General features: G+C 44.7%; 1 protein-coding gene across 1 annotated transcript in view; it reads left to right on the plus strand.

Moving 5' to 3' along the window:
* The window catches only part of CDH4 (cadherin 4), a 1,230,390-nt gene that overhangs the window by 1,205,045 nt on the left and 7,102 nt on the right, over positions 1 to 18,243 (plus strand). Inside the window, exons 14-15 of the mRNA XM_084854314.1 lie at positions 11,527 to 11,666; positions 12,580 to 12,744. Of these exons, the coding sequence (XP_084710440.1) occupies positions 11,527 to 11,666; positions 12,580 to 12,744 (305 nt within the window). The remainder of the gene's footprint in view (positions 1 to 11,526; positions 11,667 to 12,579; positions 12,745 to 18,243) is intronic.

An 18,243-nucleotide genomic window follows, 5' to 3' on the forward strand; every position in this document is an offset into this window, starting at 1 on the left:
TCGCTGGAAGAAACAATAATCTCGCATATGCAGATGATACCACTTTGATGGCTGAAAGCGAGGAGGAGCTGAGGAACCTCATGACGAAGGTGAAAGAAGAAAGTGCAAAAGTTGGGTTGTAGTTAAACTTAAAAAAAACCCAAGATTATGGCAACCAGCTTGATTGATAACTGGCAAATAGAGGGAGAAAACGTGGAGACAGTGACAGACTTTGTCTTTCTAGGTGCAAAGATTACTGCAGATGCTGACTGCAGCCAGGAAACCAGAAGACGTTTACTTCTTGGGAGGACAGCAATGACAAATCTTGATAAAATAGTGAAGAGCAGAGACATCACACTGACAACAAAGGTCCACATAGTTCAAGCAATGGTGATCCCCATAGTAACCTCTGGCTGCGAGAGCTGGACCATAAGGAAGGCTGAGCGAAGGAAGATAGATGCTTTTGAACTATGGTGCTGGAGGAAAATTCTGAGAGTGCCTTGGACTGCAAGAAGATCAAACCCATGCAAATGGGTCCATCCTCCAGGAAATAAAGCCAGACTGCTCACTTGAGGGAAGGATATTAAAGGCAAAACTGAAGTCCTTTGGCCACATCATGAGAAGACAGGATACCCTGGAGAAGATGGTGATGCTTGAGAAAGTGGAAGGCAAAAGAAAGAGGGGCCGACCAAGGGCAAGGTGGATGGATGATATTCTGGAGGTGACGGACTTGACCTTGGGGGAGCTGCGTGTGACAACCGCCGACAGGAAGCTCTGGCATCAGCTGGTCCATGAAGTCACGACGAGTTGGAAGCAACTGAACGAATAAACACACAGTTGGCTCATATTCAGCTTGTGATCTACAACAATTCCAAGATCCTTCTCACTTGTAGTGTTGTTGAGCCACGTATCCCCCATCCTGGTGTCATTGTGTTACGCATCTCCTTACCCCTGCTGGTGGCCAGCCAATTAGGTGGATTATGGGTAGGAAAATGCACAAAGTGAGAACATCAAAATACATGACAAGTCAACATGGGGCTGCCATTTTCAGCAGCATCTCATATCTATCAGATTAGGTAATTCTGTCCTAGTATCACAAAATGTTTGAGCATAAAAAAAAGACCTATGACAAACAGATAAGTGTCTCTAAATTTACACATGCAAAATAAGCAGTTATATTTCCTGCACCATTTTTAATATACACATGTTGATTTTATAGTGACGTGATGATAATGAGCAATAAATATACATCTGCTTTCTGAGATGGTTGAATGTAATAAAGCTTCTTAATGCCAATTTTTACTATTTTGCATAGTAAAAATTTGCATGGGAAGCAACAGGAGCAATAAACCACAAGTTCCCTTTTTACTTTTTTTTCTGCTCTACATATAAATCAAAGTCTAAAGTATGATTTAAACACTTGAGAAAATTCTGTTGACAGAAATTAACTACAGCTGAAAGACATTTGATTTAGGAGAAACCTTTTTCCATTTTCAAATCCATTATCCTGTTCTAAATTATGGCTTTTATTACAAATGCGTATTTTTTACATTCATTGTCATTCTAATTGACTTTTTAATGTTCAGCAGATACCCAAGGCTTATATCAGTGGTGAAAAATGGAACCGGGGATAGAAAGGTCTTTACCACTTATATTTTCACTTTCATTTTCCATGGGAGGGTTTGGTGTGAGTTTTTTTTTACTTCAATAGTCAAACACTCCATCACACAGCACTACCATAATGTGCGTTTGGAGACAGACTCTGTGTAGTTTTGCATAAGATTTGCAGTGTGCAATCCAAGGAGAGGCCCCCATTCTCATCACATGGTCTGGACCATGTAGTGCATTTCTGTGTGCTTTGCAGCGCATATAGGAATGCATATTCCCAAGCACGGTCATAGTCTGAGCCCATGTTGCTGCACACGATAATGTCTCAATGGGGACCCAACCTTTTCCCTAACTCCCTGACTGCCTAGGAGTCGTTGTAGCTAAAGCTAGCTCAGGGTGCAATCCTATGCATATTTTGAGAGACAGGGGTCCTACGATTTCCAGCATTCCCCAGCCAGCCATGCTGGCTGGGGAATGCTGGGAGCTGTAGGACTTTTTTCTGTCTTAACATGCATAGGATTGTGCCCTCAGCAGGACCAGGCCTACCATTAGGCAGAGTGAGGCAATCACCTCAGGCAGCAGATGCTGGGAGGCAGCAGCAAGGCATTCAAGAAGAGAACTACGTGCCTTGCACCCTACTCTTCGCACCCTACATTACCTTGCTGCCTTCAACTTCAGTGAAGAACATTGTCCCAACATTAGTGCTGAAGACAGATTCATCTTCCAGTCCAGTTAGCTTTTGCACATGGAACGGGAGGGGGCACACCATCTTGTCTTTTGTCTCAGACAGCAGAATGTTTTGGGCTGGCCCTGGCCCTCAAGGTCCTTTCTCCACAACCTAAGTGTAGCCAACATTTGGATCTGCTGGACCTGAAGCTAGATCTACTAGTAGCATTGGGAGTGAGTGCTGACCAACATATAGCCTCTTATCTGAGGTGAAGCTGGTGTTGTCCTTGTAATATTCCTGCCTAGTTCCTAGCATTACCTACTTCCTGTTTCCCAGCTTCCATGGCCATGGCCATTCCTAATAGCACACTCCTGAGCTATATATAAACTGTTTTTGAAACTATAGGAAGTTACAAAGCAAAAAAAAGGCAGTCAAAATGATCACGGGGCTAGAGCCCCTCCCCTATGAAGAACGGTTACAATGTCTGGGGCTGTTCAGCTCAGAAAAAAGGCGAGTATGTGGAGATGTGACAGAGGTGTACAAAGCTGAATGGTGGGAGATTCAGGACAGATAAAGGGAAGGACTTCGTCAAAAAGAGCACATAGTTAAACTGTGGAATTTGCTACCACAAGATGTAGTGATGGTCACCAACTTCGATGGCTTTAAAAGGGGATTGGACAAATTCATGGAGGATAAGGTTATCCATGGCTATTAGTCTTGATGGCTATATGGTACCTCCAGTATCAGAGGCAGTGAGCCTATGCACACCAGTTGCTGGGGAACATGGGTGGGAGGGTGCTGTTCCACTCATGTCCTGCTTGTGGGCTTCTGGTTCAGGCAGCTGGTACAAGCAGCTGGTTCACCACTGTGTGAACAGAATGGTGGACTAGGTAGGTCTTGGTCTGATTCAGCAGGGCTCTTCTTATGTTCTTAGTTTATCATGGAGGTGACATCGTGGCCTGCACATGTGCTAAGTGCTGCTGTGCATGTCTGCATAGCGGTGTGCAAGCTGCCTCAGTAGCTTTACTGGCACTTCCAGCTAAAGTATATTACACTCCAGCAAACTGCCTCACCAGTCATCACTGCTTGAAGTCTTAGGCCCAACCCCAAGACACTTGAGAGAAAAGCAACATGATAGGAGGAAAAATTGTGATGGGAGAGACAATAGATTTTGTGAAAACTACATGCAGAGTGAAAATAGGCCTTAGAGCAATAATAGAGCTTTCTGTTCTGTTTCTTAAGTAGAACTGCAAAAAGGGTTGAACTGCATCTGCTGTTGACACTTGGAAAGCCTCTTTCTCAACCTAGCTCTAAAGGCATTAATGGGACAGTTTTCCTATGAGTGTGACCAAAAAAAACCCACAAAACCACTCACCCTCCAATTTTTAAAAAAGAGAAAAAGAAACAGCTGTTATAATAGAGTTTTCACATGCCAGGCGGTTTGCTTGTTGTGAGAAACACAAGAGGAGAAAGGCTTCAGTAGTTGGTATAAAAGCTGAGAGCTTTTAAAGATATATATGTATATTTTCTTTTCTTTGTTTGGTCAGAGATAGGAATAACATTTGTATTTTATGCCAGAAAGTGTTACAGAATTGTGAAGCAATTTGAAAAATAATTTTGTTTTGCTAGGAAGGGGAGGACAGACAATTGACATGCAGAGGCTGTAATTAGCTGTCCGGTCCTCTTGTCCTCCCTTCAGTGAGTTTTTGTTGGGTAAAATTGCAGTAGCATTTGGAAAGAGAAAAGGAAAAGGGAGGAGGGAAAGCCAGACTTTACCTGCCTTACTCCTCCATCTGCATGGATTCTTTGGAGACTGTTGGAACCTACACAAGCAGAGATGTCTCTGTTTTTCATCCTGCACTTGTTGAGACAATGGGTGCGTCCACGTGACACACACTGTGGGTTATTTTGCGAACAACCCACAGTGTATGGTTGGTGCACCTGACAGACCATAGGGCTCATTGTGGGTTGTTTCCCCCTCCTTCCCCCTCGGTCCTCCAGCAGGCACTGCCCATCATCCCAGGGGACATGGTAGCAGAACCCATCTTGCCTGTCACCAAGTCCCCTGTACCTGTTCCAGTCATGGTCGGAGCCCTTTTAAAATGTTTGTTTGTTTGGGGGGGGGGGTTTGCACAAAAACAGGGCTGGGAAATTTTGTCATAGAGAGTATTTTTCAACCAGATCTACACCTCTCTCCCTTCCCCCCTCCCCACACACACATTTCAATTAGCCATGGCAAGCTTTGACAAGACAAAATGAGCGAAAAGGGGGTAGAATGGACTGTTACATGAAAAAAGGACCGTGCCAACTCAGGGTAGAATGGGCTAGAAGGGGGATGCCCCCAAGAGTAAAGGCAGGACTTTAAATCCTGAGGATCACTTAGGTAAGTAGGTGATCTTGAACACTTTCCCTACCTTTCGAAGTGCACAAGACCACGCACTTAGCCTCATGAGCCCCTGGATTTAAAGTCTTGCACCAACCCTTGGGGATCCCCACTTTCTAGTCCACCCCTCCCCACGTCAGCAGCACCCTTTTTCATATAAAACTGCATTCCAAACAAATAGGATGCCTACTGGATTCTGGCTTAATTTCAGTGCCGACACTGCCCTTCTCCATTTTATCCTCACAACAACCTTGAGAGGTAGACATGGCTGTGTGGGAGTTTGAATTTTGGATTTTGCCAGTCCTAGCCTAATACTCAAACTCAGACCAGTAGTATAGTGGTAAATTTTGAAGTGCAGAAGCTCCTCATGACAGTTCCCATAGCCACATCCCTAGGGAGAGGCCAAAATTGCAGGCAGCTGTGTCGGTCCATATCAACAAACCAGTTCTAGCAGGTTTTCATCTTCACCCAGAGCATGGTTTCTTGTAAGGTTAATGGATCTTAATTGCCCATTCGAAGCCAAGCCACCTCAAAATACTTTACATTACAACAGAGTATATCGTGTTGCTGAAAAAAATCATCTGCCCACCCCTACATACTGTGACAGTTGCAGCTAAGGTGACAGGGAACAGGAAATTCTGAGGATGGTATCAGATGATGTCAGTATCCCTGTTAATCAAAATGTGTCAGGGCTATGTAGGGATGTTGGAGAAATCTGTTGGGTGGGGAGAGTTCAATGAGCTTTCCTAGGCTCAGCCCCATGGACTTTGTTTCAGTTCCCACTATAGCATTCCATTCCATCCGCAGTGAGTTGAGCCAGGTTGTAGATTTTCTGGAATTTTTGTGATTTGTTTTTCTTTGGGGGAGGTTCTGCCATTTGTGCTAATTTTGGAGTAATCTGCACAAATTATGGGCATTTTTATGCAAATGATGGCTGAATTTGCACAAATTATGTGAATTACAGTCGAATTTGTGTGATTTGTGCAAATTTGGCCAGAATTTGCACAGATTGCTCAGAGATTTGCACAAATTGCAGAACCTTCAAAGAAAATGCCCCAAAATGTTCCCGGAGTTCAGGGAACAGCCTGTAGCTTGGCTCGCAAATTCAAAGCGAGTCATACACACCACAGAACTCTATCAAGCCAAAAGAAGAACCAGATTTCCCAGTGATGGACATCCTTAGGGCTACATCCCTTCAAGCCCTGACTCCACTACACTGCTCACCATGACTTCACACAGGCTCTGCATACTGGCCATTCATGTGGCCCTTGAGGAACAGGAACTGGTAGGGCTACTTGCAAGGTGTGATCTGTTTAATCTCACTAAACTCATCTTTGGGCAAAATGAAGTGAGAGAAGCATTATCAAGCTCAGCCAAACCAGATCTGCAGTTCCACAGTTTGTTTTCCCCTCCCTCAACAAAACCCACCAGCACTTTCAGTAAAGAGTTCAAAGATGCTCAGATCTGCTTTCCAAGTAAAGCAGCTGAAAGAGTATCGCAGAGCATTTATTAATGTGATTTTGGAAATAGAGAAAGCCCATAAAAAGGAGGAGAATAAGTCCAAATTGGATTATACGCGCTAATGTTTTATCCAGCCTCTGTTGCATTCCTTCTGAGAGAATCGCACATCATTAAAATGAAATTAGCCCAGCTGCAACATCTTGCAGATTCAAAATAATTTATTCTTCCCAACAACTGAGGGGCGGGGGGGTGGGGGGAGCACTATAGAAATAGCTGGCCCCATGGCTAGTTTTAACATGTTGATGGACCTCTTGGAATGCATTTAAGATTCAGACCAATTATTTTCCAAAATCGTGACTGTTTTCCTTCAGGCGAAGTGCTTTGCTTGTGGCAGCCTTGGCCACAGGGAACACCCCGACGGACCATCCGTACCACTTTGCTTCGAGAGTCCTGGGTTTGGATTCCAATTCAGTCACTTTGCTCATTTGTAAATGATAAAATAATAAATTAATTTAATTAAGTGTTTTCAAGCCTAAGTGAGCAATTCTGTGGCCACTAGACACTGTCTAGAGGGCCATAGGATATGCTTATTTCTGGGAACCGACCTCAGAGCCCGTGCTTCAAGTTGGTTCCTGGAAAACCAACTGCCCCCTTGTCCGTGCTGCCTCGGAGGCAGCGGAGAGAAGCCCGTTCTCCACGCTCACAAGAGGAGTGCAGAGCAACTGAAAAGGGGTGGAGCTGGGGGGGCCTTCTGGGGTGGGGAAAGTGGAGCTGCGCGTATGACACATGCAATGTGTCGTACGGCAGCTTCCTTTCCCGGTTGGCCCCCCCACCACTAGACAGCTGAAAACGGCTGTCTAGAGAAAAATAGCAAGGCAGGAGAGACATGGAGGGAACAATCCCCCCGTGCCTCTCCTGCCTTGCTTTGGATATGTGGTCGCCTCTGAGGTTGGAGGCAGCCGCCTATCTAGTTAGGATTGCACCCTAAATGGGTCAAAGGGAGTTATGGGGGGGTCCAGCACATGGGAAGCAGAGGGGGAACCTTTCCCTCTCAAGCTGTACCACTCAACTCCACCCCCCACCCCCTTTCATGTCACAATTAGCCTTGGGGGGGGGAAGTTTGTCATTGGTGCCAACTGAAAGCTTTTTTCAACCCAAATTGCTGGGTGGAGACTGCTGACCAGATGAGGAGGCCCACATGGATGTGTGGAGGGAAATCTAGGGCTTTCTTAAGCCCAATGGGGATTCCAGTACATGCAGACACACTTAGGAAAGACCGTATCAGATCTTGAGTACTGTGTCCAGTTCTGGGCACTGCCTTTTAAGAAGGATGCAGACAAGCTGGAGAGGGTTCAGAGGAGGGCAACAGAGATGATCAGGAGACTGGAACCAAAGCCCTATGAGTAGAGACTGAAAGAACTGGGTATGTTTAGCCTTGAGAAGAGAAGGCTGGGGGAGATAGGATAGCACTCTTCAAGTACTTGAAAGGTTGCCACAGGGAGGAAGGCCAGGATCTCTTCTCAATCATCCCAGAGTGCAGGACACGAAATCATGGGCTCAAGTGACAGGAGGCCAGATTCCAGCTGAACATCAGGGAAAACCTCCTGACTGTGAGAGCAATAGGACAATGGAACCAATGACCTAGGGAGGTGGTGGGCTCTCCCACACTGGAGGCTTTCAAGACGAGGCTGGACAGCCATCTGTCAGGGATGCTCTGACTTGGATTCCTGCATTGAGCAAGGGGTTGGACTCCATGGTCTTATAGGCCCCGTCCAACCCTACTATACTATAGTTCTATGATTCTATGTAATACAAGTAATTAAATTAAAATATATTTATTTAATCAATAACAGTTCATTAATCAAGCTGACTAATAAGAGTGGTTATTGAACTACAAACATCAAGTGAACATCATTTGGTTTTAATGTCACAGCTTAGTGCCTCAACAGCTGTTTAGCATTTCTATTTCTTTATTTTTTAAATGTATGTCACATTCTCTGCCACAAAGCAACATACACAAATAACAATGAAATCCATAAAACCATCATAAAAATACATTTTAAAAAAAACCCAATCTAAAATGAAGTCCACCGTATCTGTCAAACAGCAAAACTTTGAACACCATCCCAGGATTCAGTGTTGCCTGGGAATACCTTCTTAACTAAAAATGTTTCATTATTTAACAAAATCAAGAAAGCAGATAGGTGGAATTCCTAAGGAAGAACATCTAAAAGTATGAGTTCCACCATGACCAAGTCCCTGTCTCTGAGCTGATGCCAGGGGTAGGCATGGTTGGGCGCCTGCTGAGGGCTCACTGACAAGAGCCTCCTGGACTCGCTTCTCCTCTTCACCATGGCAATCTGCTTGTTCACCTGCCTCCCGCTCCGGCCCAGACAATGGTGGTGGTGAGAGGAAGGAGCAGTAGATGCCACTGCCTGCTTGTTCCCTGGCTTTCTGCCTGTTAAGCAAGCAAGTGGTAGCAATGATGGGGAAGAGGAGGAAGAGCAAGAGCAGCTGGAGACAATGCCAGTGAGAAGGTCGACTCATTCAGGGATGGAGCCCATTGAGGGTGCCTTGTCCAAGAGCCCTAAAAATGCCAGTGAGAAGGTCGACTCATTCAGGGAGGGAGCCCATTGAGGGTGCCTTGTCCAAGAGCCCTAAAAATGCCAGTAAGAAGGTTGACTCATTCGGCGAGGGAATCCATTGAGGGTGCCTTGTCCAAGAGCCCTAAAAATGCCAGTGAGAAGGTCGACTCATTCAGGGATGGAGCCCATTGAGGGTGCCTTGTCCAAGAGCCCTAAAAATGCCAGTGAGAAGGTCGACTCATTCAGGGAGGGAGCCCATTGAGGGTGCCTTGTCCAAGAGCCCTAAAAATGCCAGTAAGAAGGTTGACTCATTCGGCGAGGGAATCCATTGAGGGTGCCTTGTCCAAGAGCCCTAAAAATGCCAGTGAGAAGGTTGACTCATTCGGGGAGGGAGCCCATTGAGGGTGACTTGTCCAAGAGCCCTAAAAATGCCAGTGAGAAGGTTGACTCATTCGGGGAGGGAGCCCATTGAGGGTGCCTTGTCCAAGAGCCCTAAAAATGCCGGTGAGAAGGTCGACTCATTCGGGGAGGGAGCCCATTGAGGGTGCCTTGTCCAAGAGCCCTAAAAATGCCAGTGAGAAGGTCGACTCATTCGGGGAGGGAGCCCATTGAGGGTGCCTTGTCCAAGAGCCCTAAAAATGCCAGTGAGAAGGTCGACTCATTCGGCGAGGGAGCCCATTGAGGGTGCCTTGTCCAAGAGCCCTAAAAATGCCAGTGAGAAGGTGAACTCATTCGGCGAGGGAATCCATTGAGGGTGCCTTGTCCAAGAGCCCTAAAAATGCCAGTGAGAAGGTCGACTCATTAGGGGAGGGAGCCCATTGAGGGTGCCTTGTCCAAGAGCCCTAAAAGTGCCAGTGAGAAGGTCGACTCATTCGGGGAGGGAGCCCATTGAGGGTGCCTTGTCCAAGAGCCCTAAAAGTGCCAGTGAGAAGGTCGACTCATTCGGGGAGGGAGCCCATTGAGGGTGCCTTGTCCAAGAGCCCTAAAAGTGCCAGTGAGAAGGTCGACTCATTCGGGGAGGGAGCCCATTGAGGGTGCCTTGTCCAAGAGCCCTAAAAATGCCAGTGAGAAGGTTGACTCATTCGGGGAGGGAGCCCATTGAGGGTACCTTGTCCAAGAGCCCTAAAAAAACTCTGTCTCGCACTCTAGCAGATGCAACCAGTATAAGCAAAGCATTGTGAGACTTGCTGGGGAGAGGGGACATATTGGTGGAGGCATTCCATAGGGTAGTTTTCATGCAAGAGTAAATGTTTAGGTTACACACCATATTTTTGTTTAGGGCTCCAGCTACTAGTTTGTGTCTTTGGCATCCCCATGAACTTAAGTATCCCATTTTCTACTATTATTATTATTATTATTATTATTATTATTATTATTAACATCTATATACCGGCCCATAGCTGAAGCTCTCTGGGTGGTTTACAAAAGTGAAAACATTAAAATACAGGATACAAAGTTTAAAAACGATTTACATAAAAGCATATGGACAATATATACTAAATTGATATCTAAAAACCACTTTGAACTAAAGCAATTTTTTTAAAATCCAACCATAAAACAATACAGCTAAAAACAACACAGTTTAAAAACAATATACAAAGATCGGCAAAAGGAACAACAGTCCTAAAAAGGGAAGGCCTGCTGGAATAACAGAGTCTTTAATGCCTACTTAAAGACCTTCAAAGAGGTCAGCGGGCACATTTCAACCAGCAGGTCGTTCCACAACTGGGGGGCAGCAAAGGAGAAGGTCCTCTTGCATGTGGCTGCCAATCTCACATTAGGCAGCTGCAGCAGAGAGCCCTCAGAGGACCCAACGTGGCGGACTGAGACGTAGGGGAGAAGGTGCTCCCTAAGGTATCTTGGACCTAGACCACGTAAGTCTTTAGGGTGGCCACCTATACATCTCCTCAAAAGAGGGTATGCATCAACACAAAAGAGGGTGTCAATTTGCATAAATTTGCATTTACAAGGGATTACTATAACGTAAATAGAATACAATATATCTCACTGCAGTGGGAAAGACTGAGACCAGGTGACCCATGTGACTGCTCAGTCTGCTGTCCAGGTGCTGTCGATAGGCAATTTCACGGCATACTTCAAGGTTCTCCCTTCTTATCATTCTTTATCAAATAGAGGACACCTTGAAAGAGAGGACTGTCATCTGTAAAGTAGGACTCATGGCCACCCTATCACTTTCCAATGGGCCTCTCTCATCTACTACCATGTCAGTCTACTTTCTGCCTCTGATAAAATAGACCATTGCCTAGGGTGCAATCCTATGCATGCTTAGACAGCAAAAAGTCCTACAGCTTGCAGCATTCCCCAGCCAGCCATGTAGAAGTGTAGTTGTAGGACTTTTTTCTGTCAAAACATGCATAGGTTTGCACTCTTAAACATGCATGAGTTGGTTTGTTTGTTTTTTGCCTTTCTACCAGTATAGGCTAGCATGTCTTCTCTTCTGGTAACAAGGAGGTAAGTATTCCCATTTCAAAATGTATCCTGTACTGTACTGAAAATTGGGAGGTATTTAATGTGTTCCCCTTTGATTTAGTTGAAATATGTACATTGCTAGTATTCAGGATTCAGGTGCTGGAACTATTTACAGTGTCCTGAACCCTTAGAGAAAAATGAACATTAATAGTGCAAGAGATGGTGTTTATTTCCCTCATTTGTTTTCAGCTTTGCAGCTCCCAACTCAACATTGCACTCACAACTATAATCCATCAATTATAGTGAAAAGGCAAGAGCATCTTTAATGTCCTCCTTTTGGCTGATGTTGCGAGTCCACAAGGGACAATAGATCACCCCATTCAGCTGTGCCTTCTTTGTTGTTTTTCTTGCAGCCATGGTTTTGGTTTTTGTGGTATGGATGAAGCGCAGGGAAAAGGAGCGGCACACAAAACAGCTGCTCATTGACCCCGAGGATGATGTTCGGGATAACATTTTGAAGTATGATGAGGAAGGAGGTGGAGAAGAAGACCAGGTGAGGAGAGCACCTTCATTGGGGGTTCAGTCACATGCTGATCCCTTAATGCACTTGCAACTTAGTCAGCCAAGAATTCCATCCCATCATTACTTGTACATTACATTTCAACATTAGCTGCAAGACCTGAACTGGATGTGGTACAATTCTCAAAAATCTATAGGCTGCGTATTACACTCTATTTGAAGAGTTTGCAAAATTGATTTTTGCTAGATTCTGAAAGTGCAATACTGCAGACCCTAGAGAATACATGTCCAGTCCAAAAAGGGGACAAGATTGAGGTTAGTCCCACTCAAGGCTCAACACACCTCAAACACTGTTTTGGCCTTCATGGCACAAATAGAGGCCACCCCAGAGGTGGCTGAGAGGATCCATCTGTGCCACAAAAATAATTGACTATGGTTATCTGGGCCTCATGGGAACTATGATGTTATCATCTCATGCCAGAGGCTAAAATGTCTCCATTTAGGCCTAGCACTGTCTGACTTGCCCATTCAAGCTTAATTTGGAGTCTGGATTTGTTTTACCTAAAATTACCATCAGGGAAATTAGTGTGGCTGTTCCAACTCAATTCCAAATCAGATCTTGGGACATTCACTCAGGTCTACAGCCCAGAAGGTGGCCTTCAAGGTGGGCATCACTCCTACCCTCGGCCCACCCTGAGATGCTGGATTATCCCAAGTATGCCTTCTAGTGCTCCTCAGTTACATCCCCCAAATGATCAATATCTTATGAGTCACGTACGTTTAAGTAGGCACAGGTGTAAATGCCACATAGTGAAAGGGTTCTGCTTCAGTTCCAGTTGAACTTGAGCCAGTCAGCTTATTTCTTTGCCCTGATAGTGTAGGGTTGCTTGGAGATTTTCAATGCAAAGTCACTTGAGCCTCACTCTCTGCTTCTCCATTTGTTACAGGATTATGATTTAAGCCAACTTCAGCAGCCAGAGAGTATGGATCATGTTCTGAACAAGGCAAATGGAGTCAGACGAGTAGACGAGAGACCTGTTGGTGCTGAGCCCCAGTATCCTATAAGACCTGTGATCCCCCATCCTGGGGACATTGGGGACTTTATTAATGAGGTATGTTCTTGCAGACTTCCCTACATTGCTGCTACAGGCTTGTATAGCCAGCAGGGGACACTGATGCAATTGACGTACACAGACTACCAAATCAGGTAGACAGATAAATAGATTAGATAGGTGATAGATCGATAGATAGACCAATGATAGATAGATAGATAGATAGATAGATAGATAGATAGATAGATAGATAGAGTCTGCTGGTTCTAAGCAAGGACAAATTAACAATGTTATTAATTATAATTGATTACAGCTGTACCCTGTCCTTCTTCCAAAGAGTTCCTCTAATTACACTTACATATGGGTGTGGATCCTAAGAACTGCAATACTAGTTCCCAGGGCTGGCCCTACCATTAGGCAGAGTGAGGCAGCTGCTTCAGGCAGCAGATGCAGTGGGGTCAGAAGTGAGGTATTGAAGGACAGGACTGTTGGGGGGTTTGTACACAGCCTGCCCTAAAACCCCTAAACTACCTTGCTGTTCTCAGGCGTGGTGGAGGATGTTGTCCCATTGCCACCTTTGAAGTGAGATTCAGCTATCACTTTGGCAAGCTTCTATATGTGGAATGGGGAGGGGACTGTTTTATTCTTCACCTCCAGAAGAAAAATGGCTTGGGCCAGCCCTGCTAACTCCCCACGCCCAAGTGACCTTTAGATTTCTGTTGCTCAAACATTTGCTGTCCGTGCTGCATGATAAATATGTTTTGAAACTGAGACAAATTTCAAAAGCAGTTTGTGGTATGTCATAGAGGTCTGGAGGTCTGCTGCTCCAATGGTCCATTATATTCAGGGACAGTGAATTAACTGTGCGCTATCCCCTTGGCTTACCCTGATACAGGCTTTTATTAAGAGCCCTGCTAGGGAGCTGTATAAAACCCTGTTAATAAATCAGTTAATTTACCAGCACCTGTGTGGAGCCTCAATTCCATTATCTATATTCAATAGACAAAGTGCAAAAAATCCCACATAGAATCATAGAATAGTAGGGCTGGAAGGGGCCTACAAGGCCATCGAGTCCAACCCCCTGCTCAGTGCAGGAATCCAAGTCAGAGCATCCCTGACAGATGGCTGTCCAGCCTCGTCTTGAAGGCCTCCAGTGTGGGAGAGCCCACCACCTCCCTAGGTCATTGGTTCCATTGTCGTATTGCTCTAACAGTCAGGAAGTTTTTCCTTATGTTCAGCCGGAATCTGGCTTCCTGTAACTTGAGCCCATTATTCCGTGTCCTGCACTCTGGGATGATCAAGAAGAGATCCTGGCCTTCCTCTCTGTGACAGCCTTTCAAGTACTTGAAGAGTGCTATCCTATCTCCCCTCAGTCTTCTCTTCTCAAGGCTAAACATGCCCAGTTCTTTCAGTCTCTCTTCACAGGGCTTTGTTTCCAGTCCTCTGATCATCTTTGTTGCCCTCCTCTGAACCCTCTCCAGTTTGTCTGCATCCTTCTTAAAGTGTGGTGCCCAGAACTAGACACAGTACTCCAGATGAGGCCTAACCAGTGCTGAGTAGAGGGGAACTAGTACTTCCCGGGATTTGGAAGCTATGCTTCTATTAATGCAGCCCAAAAGAGCATTTGCCTTTTTTGTAGCCACATCCCATTGTTGGCTTATATTCAGCTTGTGATCGACAACAATTCCAAGACCTTACTTGCTTGTAGTGTTGTTGAGCCACGTATCCCCCATCTTGTAACTGTGCATTTGGTTTCTTTTTCCTACGTGCAGAACTTGGCATTTATCCCTATTAAATGTCATTCTGTTGTTTTCTGCCCAGTGCTCCAGTCTATCCAGATCACTTTGAATTTTGTTTCTGTCTTCCAAAGTATTCGCTATCCCACCCAATTTGGTGTCATCTGCAAATCTGATCAGCATTCCCTGCACCTCCTCCTCCAAGTCATTAATAAACATGTTGACGAGCACTGGGCCCAGGACGGAGCCCTGCGGTACCCCACTCGTTACCTCTCCCCAGTTTGAGAAGGTCCCATTGATAAGCACTCTTTGAGTCCGATTCTGTAGCCAACTGTGGATCCACCGGATCGTTGTTTCATCTAGCCCACTTCGAGCTAGTTTGCTCATCAGGATATCATGGGGCACTTTGTCGAAAGCTTTGCTGAAGTCGAGGTATATGATGCCTACAGCATTCCCATGGTCTACAAGGGAGGTTACTTGATCAAAAAATGAGATCAGATTTGTCTGGCAGGACTTGTTTTTGACAAATCCATCTTGGCTTCGAGTAATCACGGCATTGTTTTCAAGGTACTTCCTTGAAAACAATAAAACACTTGTTATGCCCAAGCTTCTGAGTGTGCCTAAAGTTGTTCTTTAAACCCCAGCCATTGTTTCCAGGTGGTCTCCCATCCAGGCAATGTATGGAGCCCGACCTTTTTAGCTTCTGCAGTGGAAGCGCATCATAGGCCTGCGGTGGAAACCATTTATTTATTTGCTTATTTAGTCACATCAGTTCTAGGCTGCCTTTCCAGCAGATTGCCCAAGGCAAACCAACCATAATGTTTGCAGTCTAAACAACCAATAAAATCAAAATTTAACAACAGCAATGTAAATCACCTAAGTAAGGTATAAATGGCATCCAACAAAGCAATCTGTTGCTTTGTGTAGCGGTGAACCAGTTATGAAGGTAGCTGCCAAAGAAAACCCACCAAGCACGTAGATATGATAGACCTAGTTAGGGCTAAGCTATAAGATGATGCCTTTATTAATGGAGTATGTTCATAATATTTAAATAGATGCTCAGGAAGGCTGATATCTATGACTCCATCATCATGCAATGAGTTATGGAAGAAGATATAATTTCATCCACTTTTTCTCCATGCAGATGTTTTAATGCATGGACAGATGCATCAGGGAGAGAATCCAGATGATGTCTGTTGGCCTTACATGTATTTGAGGTTCTGTCTGTGCAGAGGCCTATGTGCATATAATCCGATCCCAGCTTATTCAGAACAGAGAAAAGAAAGTACTTTTTCACACAATATGTGATTCATTTATGGAAATCCTTGCCACAGGACATGGTGATGGCCACTAGCTAATACTGCTGCTAGGTTTTATTGTGGTTGTATTGTTATATTGTGGTTTTAATGTTCTATATATTTTAAATTGTTTTATTGTGTGTTGTTTGGTTTTAATTTTTGTGAACCGCCCAGAGAGCTTCGGCTATTGGGCGGTATAGAAATGAAATTAATAATAATAATAATAATAATAATAATAATAATAATATGGCTTTAAATGGGAATTAGACAAATTCATGAAGTGTCGATCTGTCATCAGCTACTCATCATGATGGCTTTGTAGTGCTTTCATCATGTTCAGAGGCAATTGTAGGGAGGAGGCAGCTGTTGCCTTCCTACCCTTCTAGTGGGCTTCCCATTGAGGCATCTGGTTGGTCACTGGGGGAAAGTAAAATATTGACCTAGGTGGACCTGTGCTCTGATTCAGCAGGGCTCTTCTTATGTAGGTTCTGCACACATAATGGAACATAAGAACATAGGAAGTTGCCTTATACTGAGTCATACCATTAGTACACCTAGCCCAGTAGGGTCAACGCTGACTGGCAGCAGCTCTCCAGGGTTTCAAGGAGGATTCTTTCATAGCTCTACCTGGAGAAGCCAGGGATTGAACTGGGAACCTTCTCCATGCGAAGCAGGTGCTCTACCACTGAGCTATGGCCCCCCTGCTATGCCCCATGGAAAGGTGTAAGTTTAACATGCGTAAATCTTATCTGTACCCTTTATTTTTGCAAAGCAGAGATAAGGTTTTCAGGGCCCATGACCATTAGGAGATGCACGGGCATTAGAATGCCCTTGTACTGAGAGTGGAGTTTGGGGATAGGGCCATCAAGCACAAATGTAACTTCCCATCCACCACCTTGCAGTCTGAGGGTAACAATAGTCCCCTATATGTTACTTATTCATGTATTTATTTACTATATATATATATATATATATATATATATATATATATACACTACTCTGTATCAAACAACATTCCCAAGTGGTGAACAATTAGAAAGAAAGAAAGAAAGAAAGAAAGAAAGAAAGAAAGAAAGAAAGGCAAAATGCATAAATTTACATGTTTAATATCATATTGTGCCAATAAAACTGTGGCTGGTCAGTCAGGGAACCCTTGTTTAAATAAAAATGTGTTCAGCAGGTGGTGCCTGCATGATATCAACAGGCAGGGAGTCCCACAGAGAGGGAGCGAGTACACTGGCCCACATGTGGAGAGATCCTCATAGGGAGGGAAGGATGGGGAGATGAGAGCTGCATGCAGATCTTCCATTCCCCATCATGGTTTGTGATGCGACCTGCACAGACATCAGGAGGGAGAGGAGAAATAGGGTTCTGCTGAACCACTGGGGAGACCTCCTTGCATGGGCACTCAACCTGCATGGAGGGAGGGTTTCGCAGAAATTATCTTATAATTACCTTATTATCTTACAATTTCTCTTATAAATTATGTCTTCCATTTTTTCTCTGTCACCATATGGTCTAGGAACATGTCTTAAAAGTACTATTTCTAATTATGTAAATGTTTATCATAATCATCATCAACAACAACAATAGCAGCAGGAGACGCCCAAGATTCCATAGGGATAGCTAGGGCTACGCTGCAATAAAAGCCTCTTCTGTACGTGAGCCATGCCAGAAAAGCCTGCATTCCCCATGCAGTTCTCAAAGCTGTGCATTTAATCTTTTTTCTTTAATTTGTATACTTGATCCTTTTACTATTGAAAAGAGAGACAGTGTGTTTGCAAACCAATCGATGTGTTATTTCCTCTGAGGCAAAAATGTGATCCATTTCATAAGCCTGATACATAAATGTGGGAGCAATTTAATTTTGTTATTGTATCCCTTCCCTTCTCTTGAGATGTCCCCCCCCCCCCGCAGTTTTTAATCAGTAAACGTTCTTCCTCTCTGCCCTCTGTGGTACATACAAACACCATTTGTGGCAGAAGCCACTCAGTTGGAGTGCTTGTATGAGTGCTCTCATACTGCCCATTCCTCATGCTGTTCAGGAAGGATGTTGCCCATCATAAAGATGGCTTGTCTGCTGCCCTCTTCATACAACAATCACATGTAGAATTGATGAATGGACCTACCAACTTCCTCACCCTCCACACACCAGTGCTAAGTCTGCAACTGAGGAAGTCCAAACTGACTTCAGATTGGAGCCAATGTCATGAAATGGACGTCCTCTTGAGCAATGGAATTTCCCCATCCTCTCCTCACCCCTGCAGCCCGCTATTCAACTCCTCAACTCCACTCCAGTGGGTCCCTCAACCTTCCTGAGCAGATCTGGGGGGCTGCAGGAGGAGGGGAAATCCATTCCGCCACCAGTGGTCTCCCTTCTGCTGGTGGAACAACACCATTGGATGCAGCCTTTTGACCTTAGAATCAACATGGGGGCTGGGGGAGTAGGCAGTATTTGAATCTCCCCCACATATTGATTTTAAACGCAACTCTAGTGTGAACAGGTTTAAATGACAGGGTTTATC

Source organism: Heloderma suspectum, chromosome 4 (assembly GCF_057233095.1).
Source record: "Heloderma suspectum isolate Gila_16-S chromosome 4, 16-S_ref, whole genome shotgun sequence".
Classification (NCBI taxonomy): Eukaryota; Metazoa; Chordata; class Lepidosauria; order Squamata; family Helodermatidae; genus Heloderma; species Heloderma suspectum.